General features: G+C 40.2%; 1 protein-coding gene across 1 annotated transcript in view; it reads right to left on the bottom strand.

The window, feature by feature from the left end:
* LAPTM4B (lysosomal protein transmembrane 4 beta) overlaps nt 1–15,925 on the bottom strand; it is a 60,179-nt gene that overhangs the window by 22,514 nt on the left and 21,740 nt on the right. Inside the window, exons 3-5 of the mRNA XM_062568328.1 lie at nt 13,515–13,588; nt 12,702–12,824; nt 3,834–3,932 (exon numbers count right to left, since the gene is read on the bottom strand). Of these exons, the coding sequence (XP_062424312.1) occupies nt 3,834–3,932; nt 12,702–12,824; nt 13,515–13,588 (296 nt within the window). The remainder of the gene's footprint in view (nt 1–3,833; nt 3,933–12,701; nt 12,825–13,514; nt 13,589–15,925) is intronic.

Genomic DNA, 15,925 nt, shown 5'->3' on the forward strand with positions numbered 1-15,925 from the left:
AAAGAATTAATACTAAGCCAAGCCACTGGCCTGCAAGTTTTTAAAAAGCACCTTATATGGGCCAGCACATCATCTGCTGTCTCATAATATCACATATTTGGAATATATAACTTAAAATTAGTGACCTATGCTCTACAGAGGCTTCCTGCATCTTCTGTAAGTACTCTGCTGTCAGCAGGCCCAGTGCTGGGACCTCTACCAGCCTTTTGTCAGGAAAGTGGCAACACCTCCTGGCTTGGTGCTGGCTGCTCCTGAGTGTGCGCCGCTGGAGCCCTGTGTTCAAGGTCATGATTGCTGCTCCATTTGCTAGGGCGATGTGCCACAGGCCAGGGTTAGTCCTGCCAGCAGGATCCCACCACGCTAAGATAGTAAATCTCTTAGGATGAGGATGAAACTTCATTCTGTGTCACCCTTTCTTCTTTGCTGAGGACACCTGAGTGGTCACGTACTCACGCTCAACAGTTTGTATATGTGGCCTGTATTACAAAGACCAGTGTCCTATGCACTGTGCTGGAGATCAGCTTACTTCCCAGAACCGGAACACCTTTCAACTGCCTCCCTGGCAACCACCTCTTCCAGAAAAAGAGGAAGACAGAAAAAGAACAGATGGGAGGCCATGTTCTGCAGCTAGGGAGTGTTCAGGGCAGCTTGGGGGAGGGTTTATTATAGCTTTTTTTGTGCTTACCTGAGCCTAGTCCATTTGTGCACTGGGGGCTTTGCCATGGGCTGGGAGGGGAGGTTGAAGCCTTTCGATCCTGGCTTTCGAGGATGGCCAGAGAAAGCCGTGGCCCTGCTCCCCAGACCAGCTGCAGACAAGGATGCGATTCAACAGCCACTATGCTGGTTATATGCCATCCAAGTTCTTTGTACATATATAAAAATACGTTTATGCTGCTGGATGTCCTCCCTCAGCCAGATAGGAAACACCTACATTTCATGGTATGTAACTGTGGTTCAGTTTCTAGACAAACACAGTAAGTGATATAACACATTTTGGTCCACCCCATTTTCAAAAAGATTCTACTTGGTGAAAGCACCTGAAATATCCATTAGCTACTTGGGATCCAAGTGAGTAAGTAAGATTAAAAATACAAGTGCTTCTGAGTAGTTAGCTGACCTTAATTCTTACTATCTCCTCCCACTTGCCCTTTTTTACAATACACAAATGTAAATGCAAAACACAAAAGCCACTATCTAATACATCTGTATCTTGATTTCTGCTCAGTAGTGCTTTCTTTTGCAGGTAGCCACTCCTGAAATAAAGTGTCATGATGCCAAACATTTTTGATGAATTATGTGATTCTGTTTCGTATTTCCCAACAACTGAGTGTAGCTTTTCCTAGGTTACAGTGTTTTGGTTCCTCTGTTTCTGATCAAAATCCAGAGGGAGCTCAAGCGTGGTTTTACGCACAGTACCTTTCCACTTTCAGTACATAAACCCGGAGCCATCTGTTAAATCTATCAGTGATAAAGTGTGATGTATCTAATAGTGCCCAGCTTTCTGTTCATTTAGCAGATTCTATAAATCAGTATAGCAGCTCTTCTGGAAACACAAGAAATTCAAATCAAAATGTCAGTGCTAACTGGAGTTTAGTGGCTGTTTCTGTGTGAGTCATACTTTTTGTGACTCATTTGCACGATAATGTTTTGCTAGAATGAGCATTAAGAAAAGCAAGAGTCTAACAACACTGGCTGTAAAGAGCTCATATGAATACAAAAACGGGATATCAATTAATACTTCAATCAACTAAACGCTTCTATTCTTGGAAATAAGAGTAGGAATATGTGCTAGTAGCTTTAAAATAGAATAACCCTTTTGCACTATTAATTTCTTTGGTTTTCTTTGTTTCTGTAATAAGCATTTTTGCCATTTCAATTTTAGTTGCATTTCTTTATAAGCTTGAGATAACCTTGTCATATTTATCCAGTGAAATACCAGATTCATTTGGGATAAACAGGAGGTAATCCTTGCACATGAGAATTTTAAAGAAAATGTCACTTGTGTCATCTGACAGGTCTATATATTTATTACATTCATACCTGCAGCAGGTTAAATTATATTTCTAAGCCAGAAAAAAATGAGCATCACTTTCAATGGCATCTTAAAATACCCTATTACCCTATCTTTCATTTTCTATTTTGAAGCAGTTTCAATAATGTAATCTACTTTTTTTTGTCACAATAATTTTCCCTTTTCATGTTGTCAAGTCTGTTGTTTGTATGCAACATCTCAGCTGTCACCCTGCCATTTATGGACTTCTCTAACCTGCTCTGCAGAGAAAGGGCAAGAACTATTACAAAAAAATAAAAATCGACACAAATAATACAAGATCAGCGGCACTGCACCAGAGCAAAGGCAGCTGCAATGCGGTACCATCTCTGACAGTGACCGCTATAAGAAACTTGCAGGAGAGCATGAGACAAACATACCAGGATACTTTCCAGAGGTCCAAGCCTCAGGGGACTACTTGAGCCACAGGTGATTTTTTTTTCATATGTGAATTTGTCTGATTTTATTTTAAGCTCCTTTTGGACTTCTGGCCTGCACAGCAGGTGGGGCCGACCTTGCTGTGCCATGAACTCAGTGCAGGGATTTCAAATTAACCCCTCCTGGCTGTGCTGGGCAAAGCTGCATCTCCCCTCACTTGGAATCTGCCACTTCCATCCCCCTATCCTCGAGTTTTGCATGACAACAAATAAATTTCTCTTAGCTATCCTGTGTGACAGTCCTGTATGTTGTCCCTTCCAGGAGGCACAATTTCAATTTATTTAGCTGTTCTTCATACAGAAACTGTTGCATACTTCTGATCATTTTTGCTTCTGTCTCTGCAGATCCTGCAACTCTACAGCATCCTTTTGAGATGGGGCAACCAAACAGGAGTGAAAATTTGCTTCAAAAAATCAGTGCACTGCAGACATCAAAACTGGCATAGTAATGGATTCAGCTTGCTTTCTATTCCTCTCCTGATATTCTTAACATTTGCTTTATTTGTCTGACCATGACTGGGCACTAACTTAATATTTTCACAGGTCTATCTATTGTAACTACAAGATCCCCTTTTCTGAGTGGTCACACTTAGTCCAGAGTCTACTGTAGTGTGTGAGAAACAAGGATTGTACTTCCCCTATGCCGTCACTTAGAATTTATTGCTTCATCTGTCATTTTATTGCTCACTCAGTGCCATGATACTTTTATGAAATGTTTTCTGGGCTGTTTCTTTTCCCTGTTTTGAATGACATTGCAAAGAACGTTATCTCTTTATCTTCATCCCCTTTCCCAGATAATTTATGAATATATACATGTTATACTCACACACACACACATGCACACACACACAAAATACACACACACTCCTTCATAGGTCTCGCTGTCACAAAGACTGATAATTCATCCTTACCCTCTATTTCCTAGCTCCATCTGGAGCTCTTCAGGAGGGAAGGAGCACCTTCCCTCTTTTCCCTACACTTTTTTTTTTAAAGACTTCGATGAAAGAATCTGCCAAAAGACTTCTGAAAAAAAACAAGACCACAATATCCACAGGCTTTCCCTTGTCCACAGGATCATCCACTCCTTAAAAAACTTGTGTGACATTAGCTCCCCATACATGAGCCATGCTGACCTTCCCCATTATGGCATATATGTTCATATGTTTGTCTATGAGACTTTTTTTATACCTTTTCTTTTTTATAGTGTCTATCACTTTGCTTTGTAAAGCTGTCAGACTGCCTGGTTTGTAAGTACCCTAGGTCCCTTCTGGAGCCAGGTCTTCCAGCAGCGGACATTTCACCCATGACCAGAGAGAAGTAAATTATATACACAGTAATGCACTTACCTTAAAAGCCAAAATGATACTTATGAAAAGAAGTATAATCACAACTAGACAGGTCGGGTTCACAGACATGATCTCTTCCTTGTAGGGAAAATTGGTGGGCTGCATAAGCAAAAACAAGGTAAACATTCTAAGTTAATCTCAGGAGTCATTTAAGAGCCATTCAATTAATGCACTCCATAATTAATAGCTCACAAGACCTGTGATGTACTAAATCAAGAGCCCTTTGCACCAGTAGCCAGTTTCTGAATGCCTGGTTGAAGTAGGCAGTACTGGGGCTGCAAAGACTCAGCCTGCTCAGTGTTCACTGGAGGGCTGAGGGATTCACTTTTTGCTTGGTATATGTTGTGGGTTTTTTTTTCTCCCCTTGTGCACATTTGTTTTGTGCCTCAGGTCCTTCTGTTATCTCATACATGAAATAGAAGTGACAAAATTCTTCTTCCTTCTTAGAACAGGCTCCAGTGATTTACAATTGCGAAGCACTTCAGGATCACTGGCTGAAAAACAGCCTCTAACCATATTTTACTATATTCTTTATGGCTGAAAGAAAATCACACCATAGCTGTCCCTCTAAAATGAATGCTCCAGATTGTTGCGAAGTATTGCAATGCACAACTTCCTGTTTCAGTTGGAATAAATCATAGTCCATAGACAGAGCTGTTCTCCACAAAAGATAACATCACTGCAGCACTAGTTCATGATAGAAGACTGCATTAGCCCCTTGTATACACAACCCCTCTTTCTTTACAAATCTAATTAATTAACCAGGTCTGCTCTGCATCCTTCTCTGGACAGTTAACTAGAGGAAGCTATAACTGTGTTCTCAGCTATGGTGTAATGGTGTAAATCCAGAGCAACTCTTGAATACTGCTTATACCAGAACTTGGCCCAGTGCGTCAGGAAATTCTCTTTTTTTTTGACAACTGTTAGTGAGAATTGTTCTTTAGTGCTTCCAAGAGCTGTTACGAGTGGTTAATATCAACAGTGGCTGTAACCATTTGACGCTAAAAGTTACATAAGCACATTTTCTGCTTCTTGACAGCAATGCTTCTGTTCTTGTATTGAATTCCATGACTGGAGCTTTTATCATTTTATCTTCGTCAAGGTTCAGTTTTGTAGGCATCTAGCTTGCTATAATTTATTGAGTTACTTCTTTTTTTCACACAAAAAGGTTATTGCTAAACATAGTGGATAGAGTCACCCAGACACCAAGAAAGCAAGAGTGTATGTCAATGAAAGATGTACTGGAAAATAAACACAAACATTATACGTGGAAAATTTAAGAATTAATGCCACAGCTGACCCTGCTGCTTGTAGTAGTAAGGTCATATATTTGATTAGTATAGTCAGAAACACTCACAATAAAACTGCTCAAATACAATCCCCTTAAATGCTAAGCTACTATTAAAAAAATAGACAAACTAGTTTGTGAATGGAACAAAAACTACTAGTGAGGCTTTGGCCCTGTTTTATTCCAGTTTTGGGGAACCCAAGGGAACCTGTCACCAGTCTAGGACAGAACAACCAACCTGCTGGTGCCCTGCTCAGGGCTTCATGGCCTGTTTCCAGATCCAGCTCAGCAGGGTGGTACATGGAGGCAAGAAGAGAGTGGGAAAATGACCAATACAGTTCCTGCTGCCCTAAAAAGCAGGAGTGCCTGCTGGGGCCACGACCCCAAGGTGGCCAAGGCTGGAGCGGCTGAGCAGCTCCGGGGCCTCTATTGCCCCCACTGCATTTCAGCTGCAAAGATGGTCACTCAGCCTTGAGAGCAAGAGCAGCCAAGGACACAAGAAGTGAGCACTATGGTTTGCGTCGTTCAAACTCAGCTGGTTGTTTTTCTTTCCCAAAGAGATCTGTCATGAAGGGAAGCCTCCACAAGTCTTCCCCTTGTCCCCCACAGTGGCATGCTGCGTGCCTGTGCGGCAGCTGCCCCCACCGCCAGGCTGCGGGCAGCATGTGGTGAAGAGCATGAAGACCAAAGCTAGTCTCTCCTGGGTGCTTCACATCTTACCGTGAGAAAGGAGAAGCCTGCTGGGCTTTGCTGAAGAGTGTAGGGCCAGCGGATCAACAGGAAAGAAGCTCCCTGGCAGCTAGTGGCTCCCTGGCACTGTGGCCTTGCTGCCTCTCAGCTGCTGGGGGTTGTTCACTGCATGCCAACAGGCATCATTCCTCGGGGCAGCCACTGTGCTTTTGGAAATGTGTTATACAAGGAGTACAGTGAAGGCCTGAATTAATGTTAGGAAGAGAAATTACAGTGGGAGCAGGCAGCAAGGAGACAGGGGGATGCTGGGGGTGCAGCCTCAGGGGCTCCGTGTGCAGAGGTGACCTCAGCCTCTGGCATGACTGGAGCTGTGCAACTGGATGCATGGCACCTGACAGACCCTGACAGGCTAAGGCATCATCCTGAACGTGCAGCACCTGATGCACCCCAATGGGTTACAGCACTGTCCCACCCATCAGTGGGACATGTCCTACCATGGGGCACAATTTGCAGCATCTGCTCTGACTGGCTACTTCTAAAGAGCAGAAGTTTAACACTAACACTATTCTGCCCTCCATTTCAGCTGAAAGCAGATACCAAAAATGGTTCAGGTAGATAGGTCATTTCCTAAAAACACTCGTTGCTCTCTGCTGATGCTGCTGTGACCTCAGATATGGAGGTAGGTGTATGCAGTGGGAAGGGACAAATTTCACTCCCTGCTGCCATGCTGGAGGTTTGTTCCCCATGGTGAAATCAGGAGGTGAAATCCTGCTGGGGGAAAGGGCCTGGGCACAAGGCTCACGACAAGAATACAGCGAGGACACCGGTGCTGCAGCTCCACGGACAAGCTCCATGTCAAATGTTGTGCAAGATTTCATGAAGCTGAGACAGAAATCTAGCTGGGTGGGGAAAATCAAGCCCATCATTAGACATACACAAGTGATTTTGCAGTGGGACGTTATGCAACTTTATATATGACCAAAGAGGTAGTTGTAGCAGTGTGGGGCCAACATGCTAAAGTCATCATTAATGTGTCATTTGTCATATTGTCACGAACACTAAGAGTGCTACATAATAATTAACCTGGTGAACTTTCAACTTAAAAAAATTACTCCTCACACATAGCAAAGTTCTAGTATTCATTTAAAAAGAATCTAAAACTTATATGGAAAGGATATTTCTTGTACATTGTACAAATACACAACAAAAACAAAAGAAACAAGCCTCTAGCCCCATCCCATTCTCTCAATCTGTTTACATAACCTTTCATATTTTCCTTCTTCTTGGAACATAGAAATGCACTTTAAAACATAGCATGGATTCTCACTCAACAGTTATAATCCTCTGAGCATTAAAATCTTTTAAAACTTAAAGAAAACAATAATGTGTCTGTAGAATTTTTTAAGCTGTGCTATGAATTTAACCGTACTCTTATTTTGGAATTATAAAGTGACATTAAAAAATGTCGGAAAGGATATTCCCTATTTAATATATAGTTCATAGGAATAATCTATTTATTTTTTTACATTCTATTCTATTTTACATTATCTTTTTAAGATACAGTTCATAGGAATAATTTAAGTTTATTCTCTTTTACAGTATAAAAGTTTCTCCTAGAATTTAAAAGGAAGACTGACTCAACTTTTAGACAGCAGTACTCTAATTAGTTGTATTGTAAAGCTATCTAATATACTTTGAAATTTTCTTTAAAAGAATTGCAATAATTCAGTATTTTAATAAAAGTCCTGAAAAAACAAGTTTGCATAAGTCAGTTGCAACTAGCCTGTTTTACACCTCTGGCTTAATTCCATATGTATACTGTATCAGAAGATAGAAGACTAATTTTATGGTTTTAGAAAGCACATATATCAAAGATTTAGTGGATATAAAGAATTATGCTTTAGGTCAAACTACTTTGGACCCCTACTGCTCCAAGAAGCAAAGTGATTTTTGTTTTATACATGCAGTACTTACTATAAGGGAAGAGTTTTTTGCCCTTATAGTGACAGCCATAACTTTGCAAAGTTTAACAACATATCATTGCCATACAACATTTCAAATGCTGGATTTGTAACAGCTACTTATTTTACATGATTCCTCATGTTGAGATCTTCTTGAAATATATGAGTATTGTGAAATGCCTGTGTACAGCTAGGTATTAGAAGGCAACAGAAAGTTTCCAAAGACACTTGCAGCTCTGAAAGCAGCAGTCAGCATAGGCTGACATTATAAAATAGCCTACAGACATAATGTTCTGTATTTCAGAATTGCATCATTTTTTAGCTAAGGATCAGCTTACACTATTGATAAGTACTTTATCACCCTGCTGAAAGTACACAGAGCTTCCAACTCATCACAGATAGCCTTAAACCTGTGCACCAAAGAGGACAGATAAAATAATTCCAGATACTAGCATGGGAGAGTAGAAGACATTAAAACCACGGGGGTTTGACCTCAGAGTGACCATTGGCATTGTAAGAAAATAATGACTGAAGCTTTACTAATGTTCTTCTATGACAGCCAAAAATACTCCATTACCAAATGGATTCATTCTTCCAGCTATTCAATAATTGATTTGCAAAATGATCAGGATTTTTCATTTCCTTGATGGAGCTGTGCTCCCTAAACTATTACTCCCCAAATTCACAGCAATTTTAGAAGAAAAAAACACTGTAAGAATGCCAGGAAGAAATGCAACTCAGTCCTGTCCTTTCTGCCTACCCTGGCAGGCCTCTGCAAAGGGGATGTGGGCCAGATGCCTCTAGGGCTTATTTATAAGTCATCGGGAGCGATCACTCCTAACTTGCATGACTAAGGTCTCACCTCTGGGGACAAGAGTATTAATTACAGTCTTGTTCTAAGCATAGTGCTGAAGACTACAAACGTATCTACCACAAACATTATTAAAAGAGGAAAACAAATCTATGGTACAAAGCTTGTTCAGCAATATTCGGGTTCTAGAACTGCATTGCTGGTGTTGTTATTAACTGGAAAGGCTTGTTTTTAGTTTCATCTTGTCCTGTATCTGAGCATCTGATGCCAGCAGATGTGATCTTCACCAGTCACTTCTGCTCCTGACCACTCAAACAGAGTGTATTTGCCCTGGATCAAATTTAATGCCCTTTTGCCGTCTGCTGTAGACCTTACAAAGAAGTGTCCGAATAGATTCCTGCTGAGCAACGTGGGCTTGGGGCCACAGCTAAGACAGAAGAGGGGGTAAACAGCTTCAAAGAAAGTTATATAATGTAATCCAGACTATTGTACATCAGCTGAAGTGAACCACAAAATTCACCATGGCTCCTTGCAGTTTTTGCCAATCACTAATCTCCACTGTGACTGGTAAAATAAAAACAGGTTCTTGTTTCTAACTGATTTTACTAACTGACCCGGATTAGTTTTTAGCTACTCATTCCCCTTATGCTTCTCCTCTAATTTAAAGAATCTTTTAATACCTAGTTATTCTGCATATGAAAACTGTAATGACATTACCTCTCAGTTCCTTTCTTGGTAAGCTAAGCTGGAAAAGTTGATTGTTTCTCATCATACAAAATTGTATCTAACCTTCACAGAGTTTTTGGAGGACCTTTTTTGCACATTCTCTGACTTTTCAACATTGTTCTTAACACTCACTCAGACACAAGAAATAGACAGATGTAACTGATGACACCAACACAGAAGGAAAGTATGCTATTACTCTTCACTGCTCCTATTTTTTATGTCCACAGATCCCATGAGCACTTTTTGCAAAAAGTAAAAAAAAAAAAAAAAAAAAGAAAAAAAAAAGAGATCCCTGTTTTGTCACTCTGTCACTCAGTGACCTCCAGAGTCACTGTGTCCCAGGTACAGTTGCTGTACAATAAGATTGTCTGTATTCCTCAATATTGAAAGCATTTCTTTGTGTCAGCAGTGTAACCCACTGCTGAATGGACTCAGGACCCAGTCTGTCTAGCTCACTCCAAGTAACGGCTCTATCCTTAGCGTTATTTACTTCTCCATCAGTCTCTGTGTCAGCCACAGGTTTTATTAGAAGTGATTTTGCTGGGAAGAGTCACAGGTACTCACTCTGGACAACACAGGGATAAAGTCTTTCCGAGAGTAACATGAAATAGCTAAGTTCCTGGCTGAACCTCCCTCTGGTCTAGATCCATCTGAACAGTGAGCCTATCAAAGTTCTTCTGAGGCTGAAGCGAGCCTTTGTGAACAGCCTCATGTGTACCAAGATTACTAATGGAAATAAGGAAGAACATGAAACCAAGTGTCGATTCTCAGAGACCTTTCTCCACCCATGAGAAAGACCCATTGGAAGATGCTTGCCTTGACCATTACCCTTTGCAGTCTACTAGCTAACCTGTCCCAATCCATTTATATATCCTTTATTGACCTTCTAGACCTTTATTGTTGTTCTGAATAACATGCGGCGAAGTCAAAAATCTTACAGAAGTCCATTATGCCAGTGCCCATCTTTATTGACTAACCTAGTAATCTTGTCAGTGAAAGAAAATGAGTTTGCCTGCAGGACTGATCTTCCATAAAACCAGGCTGACAGTCATTAATCATATTCCTCTGTTCTAATCCTTTATCAATTGACTCTCATCACAGCAATTCTGTTACTCTGCTTGGTAGTGATGTCAGGCTAATCAGCCTATAATCACCTTGGACTTTCCCCTTGCTCTTTTGAGCACTGACACTTCAGCACTCATGAAGTCTTGTGGAATTTCATTACCAATACAGAAAGAGATTTACATCAGTAAGACACAGATCTGTGCAATCAGGTATTTTATTGCTTGAGAATGCAAATTATCTGGACCTGCTCATTTAAAAATTATGTATTCAGAGTAAAAATTGCTTAAATGTTTCTTGATTGCCAGTGAATGGAAAATACTTCAACATCCCATGCAATATAAACATGCTATATTGCTTGTTTCCAAATGCAGAACAGAAATAGCTAGTGAACACTTTTTCCTTTTTTGAATCAATAATTTCATTGCCTCTGCCCAGTAATAGCCTCTTCTTGGATTATGTTATTTTTTCCTTTTTCAGTTCTTACATCATTACACTAACTAATAACCGTTTGTTCTTTCCAGCTACAGATTTTTCTCTGAGCTGTTTATATTTGTTAATTTTTTTTTACTTCTTGTACCTTCTAATGAAGATTTCATTAATTTCAACTAGCCAGAAATAAATATCTCAATAGCATGGCAAATTCTTAAAAGGAGATTAGGAAATTAGGAGATTAGATCTTTCTGCAGATCAAACAGTAGGACCCAACTTTGTGCCTCAGCACTCCATAGAAAAAGCTTCTGCGGACAGATGTGGTGCGGACAGCAGATGGTGGGTGGTACACCATCGGGAGAAAACATGTCCTTCTTGGAGCTATCAGTAAAACATTGGAGTTACCTTTAGAAATGTATGTCAAAGTAGCAACATGGCTCAAAAAGCATTCTTATATACAATTTGAAATTGCAAAGTGTGCTCCTTACATTTCTGCTGTGGAAGGGTTGTAAATTACAGGAATTACAGTGATGTTCTAAAAATCTTTTTCAGTTTTAATCATTTCTTCTTTCCCCTTCTTTGTGCAAATCCCAGCTGTGGCACCTGACAATGGGTTTTCTGCAGAACAGCGGTGACTTTTCTGTGTGCAGTTCCCAGCCTATTCCTGTCCCCAGGCTGCTGCTTTCTCCCTCGCGTTCTTGCACGGTGACCAAGACACAGTTAAATCTGGTTACAAATAATCATCTGGGAAGGGGAGAGAGTTAGCTCCAGAGCCCCAGTTCAGCATGCAAGCATACAGGTGCTTGTGCTGCCCCAAAAGAGGGGCTGGCACTGAGTCAGAAATGAGGCATTGCAGGCAAAGGATAGACAGGAGGGCTCCTTCTGGTGGCATTGCATTTAAAGCACTCACTAAGCTATGACCTTAATCTGCTGTTTTCAAATTGTATCTCTACGTATCTTTTGAATTATTCTTCCACTTCTCTTCCAGTGAAACATCCACTGTGAACACAGGAGGGTGTTAAATAAGGCAAAGGATAACACAGGCCCCTGCTACTCTCAGCCCCAGCTGGCTTGACACATTGCCACTTCCTACAGATCCATGACTGACTGCTTATCTGCCTACTTTTTCTAATTACCTGCTATTTATACTTCCCTAGTTTTCTATTCCTCACAACAAAGTTCATAGCCAAGTTAATCTGAATTCAAGTTCTCAGGTCAGATTTTCAGGGAGAGTTGCAGCATTAGCTGTTCTCAGTGCTCTGTAACTCCATCCAAACCCATGGGCCAAGGTCCTGTGATGAGAGGGATGTAATAAATTCTTGTCTTCACTGCAGCTGGTTACAATCACATTGTGTAAGCTCACACGATCATGACTATGGTTGTTTGGCCAAAGTAGATCACAGTAAAAAGGGAGCCTGTAATTGTCTCTAAGAAAGAATCTGATAATATTTTCCAGTAAAACCAAATCTATCTTGAATCACACTCCTGCCAAAGAAATCTGTGCTAAAGTCACCAAATTAATTCAAAAGAGCAACAAAACCCTCTTGAAACAGCACTAAAATCGTTACTAATTGATCAATTTATATATCAACACAATAATTCTGAATCCAAGAGCAATCACTTACTGATCTGTCTTGAAATACAATTCTCATTCTAAACGAAAAGATGCTTAGAGCTTTTACAACATTGCCAAACTCCAGAGCTTTGCACAAATATTGTAACAAGGTATAAATGCAACCTCAAGGAGGTTGAATACAAGCAAGCTCCATCTGAGAGGACTTTTCAAGGACTGCATAGGAAGCCAACAGTAAACCGTTGGCTGGAAATAAAGGACAAACTGTGCATCTTTTTGGTTTTACCTAAAGCCCCGAAAGGTTTATGAACAGTAATTGATTTACCAGCTGGCGGAGGTAGTCCTGAACTGTGCTGGGATAGACAAGTACGCTGATGGCAACCAATGTGTTGAGAGCAAAGTCAAAGATCTGGTAACAGAAGAAAGGAATGATCCAAGCTGCATGTTGCTAAAAAGGAAATAAAATAAAAACTCATCAGCCACAAGCTAAAGATGAAGGAGGTATTTATTTCTGCACTAAAATCTAAAGAATATTTGACAGAATGCAGTGTTACATTTCATGAAACCATAACGAAAATAACTCTCTAAATGAGCTAAAAGAAACATGACATTCAGCCAAAAGAGTTGGCCAAGCTAGGTTGGCTGCTAAACTGCTATAATATGGATGGTGTAAGTCCCATAGCTCATTTACTGTGACAAATAGAAACCACATAACACTGCCCTCACTTTCTTGGACATCAGCCTCTTTTCCTTTCTTTCTTTCTTTCTTTTTCTTCTTTTTTTTAATAGGATTAATATTGATAAGAACCCTAGGCTTGGGAGGTGAATGGGAAAAAATTTCCTTAACTTTTATAGGAACAAGATTCAGATATCTGAAATTACAGCTTGCCCAGAATTTACTCGTATTTGAAACTGTAGACAGCAAACATAACTGGTCAGTCTTCCTGCCTTTAGTATGGGGCCACAAGATGCCACAGATTTAAACAATCAGTACTATCTCTTGTTTTTTTTTTTCATTGTTTTCAACTAAACAACAACTAAATAAACTGTTAGGTACTAGTTTTCTTAATTTTGTTTCTACAGAGTTTTATAAGTCACTTGATTCATGCCTTTATTCATTAGAATTCATTAGAATTACCTTATATGCTCCATATGTAGCCATTGCACAGATCAGAATCATAAGGACAGAAATTGCCGTAGCTATGCACATATCTGGAAGAAAAATACATCAAAATGATTGCAGGTAAATACAGAGCTCAGTTCTGTTATTTTGCCATCTGTCTAGCGCAGTCCATCTTGAAGAGCAAGATGGTCAAGTGAGGTGGAGATGAGGGCAAGTAGATCATTCAGCCTACACCGGATGAAATGTCTGGCTCCTGTGGGAAGCCTCCCAAACAAAATGTGAAACATTTGATGTGAAATGTGAAACAGCTGATGAACACACCACACTGCAGTAGCATTTATAAACTCTACCAGGCTGGGGAGATGTTGTGAATATTTTCATTTTTCTGAGAATTTTCAATAGTCAGGGGAAGACTTGACCATAAGACTATTTTTGCCTGTGATGATGACATATATATATGCAAAGTATCTGAAGTGTAGTGAAAAGGTGACCATCACAGATAAATGTGAGCTTGCCAGACCCACACGAAACTCAGCAGGAGACAGTGGCCTGTCTATAACCTACCCCCTCTGGGACATTTACACCCTACACCAAACTCCATCTGCTGTGACACAGCTCCCAGATCAGCACAGCTCATACGGGTCTGCAGGAACTACTGTCACATCTTTGACCACTGCTGTGGACATGTCTCTCAGTTTAAAAAAACTTACAGCCTTAAAAGTGATGTTCATACTGATGTAAACAGCGAAGTTCAAATTAGCCTTAGCAAGACCAAAGTCTTCTTATTACTGGCACTATTTCCTATGACTAACCCAAAGGATAGCCAAGCTAAAATGGCTCTGGAAACAAACAAAAAGGGAGTAAACACCATAGCTTGTTTTTGCAGTAATAACTGCTGTGCACCATTGCTCACATACCTCTAAAATCTTCAGAAAAGCAGAAAGGATTTTTAAAAGGGAAACTGGACAAGGAAGGAAGAGGCATCTTAGAGTGGAAATCTTGGAAATTTTAATTTCAGTTGAGAATACTACAGAGTTGTACTGTTTATTAATATAAATGCATGACTGTCTGGAAAGGTAAAGTAGTATAAGAAGCAAAATACTCTTAAAGGTTTTGATTGGAGCAATAGCAGGAGTCTTATCTCTTTATTCTACGGCAAATGAGCCATAGAATTTACTTCTCATTACATTTTAGGAGTTCCTAAGCCATGAACTGCTGGAAGGAGACCCTGGGGGAAAAATAATGTTTGCCCTTTTCCTATAGACCTCCCTAGATACCATTACTGGCTGTAGTCAGAATGCCAGAAGAAAGACTGTATTTCTGAGCCTGATGTTGCATTATTTGGGAAAGTAACAAAACACTGCATATACTTTTCAGAGGCTAAGACAGTGTACAAAGAGAAAAGAGGATGCAAGGTATAAGGGATATAATCTCTAGAATTCTCAGTCAACCTCTGAGATTAAACTGCTTTTAAACTTTTAAACTTTTAATACTTTTTTAAACTGGCTTCTTTAAAACTTCTTTTAAACTACCTTCCCTGATGAAGCATCAGGTAGAATTGGGTCACGCTGAAGCACAAGACAGATATTCAGACAGTTCACTACCCATCATTGCCTGACTCTGGAGGCATTTAAGGAGCTAAAATTACTCCATTTGATCACAGAGATGCCATGGTATCTGCATATGAATTCTAGCATACAATGAGAAGTATCCCATACCTAAAGGATGCCTCCCTGGCTACAGCAAAATGCAGTTCTGTGTAGGTGCCCTCAAACCTGCAGCAAAGTCCCTCAAAGTGCTGGGCTTTAGCCACAGTGCAAACACTTAAATCTTTGTACTATTATCAAAATAAATAACTTGTGCCACTGTTGAATCTCTTCCAGGACAGAGGCACCTAGCACTCAGCCCTGAGTTTAGTGTTTCTTACCAAGTGGCTTTAAGTAGCTCATTTTGTGGATGCTGGGAACTGCCTCAACTGGAGGCACCTGGCTCCATGCTTGAGATTCAGATGTGGCATCCCAGACTGCTCTTTGGAGGAACCTTCTTCTCATCATTAATCAATGATGTATAGGGAATGTATAGGGAATACTAATATGTAGCTTAGGCATCTGAGTTGCCATGACCAGTCTCTAGCTTTTTAGGTGCTGTAATAGCTGTGCTGTTTGCCTATTACAGATAAGCTGAATTCTGCCCTCAACAGAGAGAAGCAGCCAAAAAATAAGCCTGTGCTAACAAAAGTTACCATAGTCTTCCCACACTCTTATTTATGCTGCCAGTTAGTCCGATTGCCCCATATGCATCATGAAATCAAAATGATTTTGAATAGACTAGGTACAATCAAGATAATAAAAGAAAATTAGTGGAAATGGTTGCTTATAGTCACTAACACAACTGAAGCTCTTGATAAAGATACCTTTGGATCAATT

This window comes from Rhea pennata, chromosome 2 (genome assembly GCF_028389875.1).
Source record: "Rhea pennata isolate bPtePen1 chromosome 2, bPtePen1.pri, whole genome shotgun sequence".
NCBI lineage: Eukaryota > Metazoa > Chordata > Aves > Rheiformes > Rheidae > Rhea > Rhea pennata.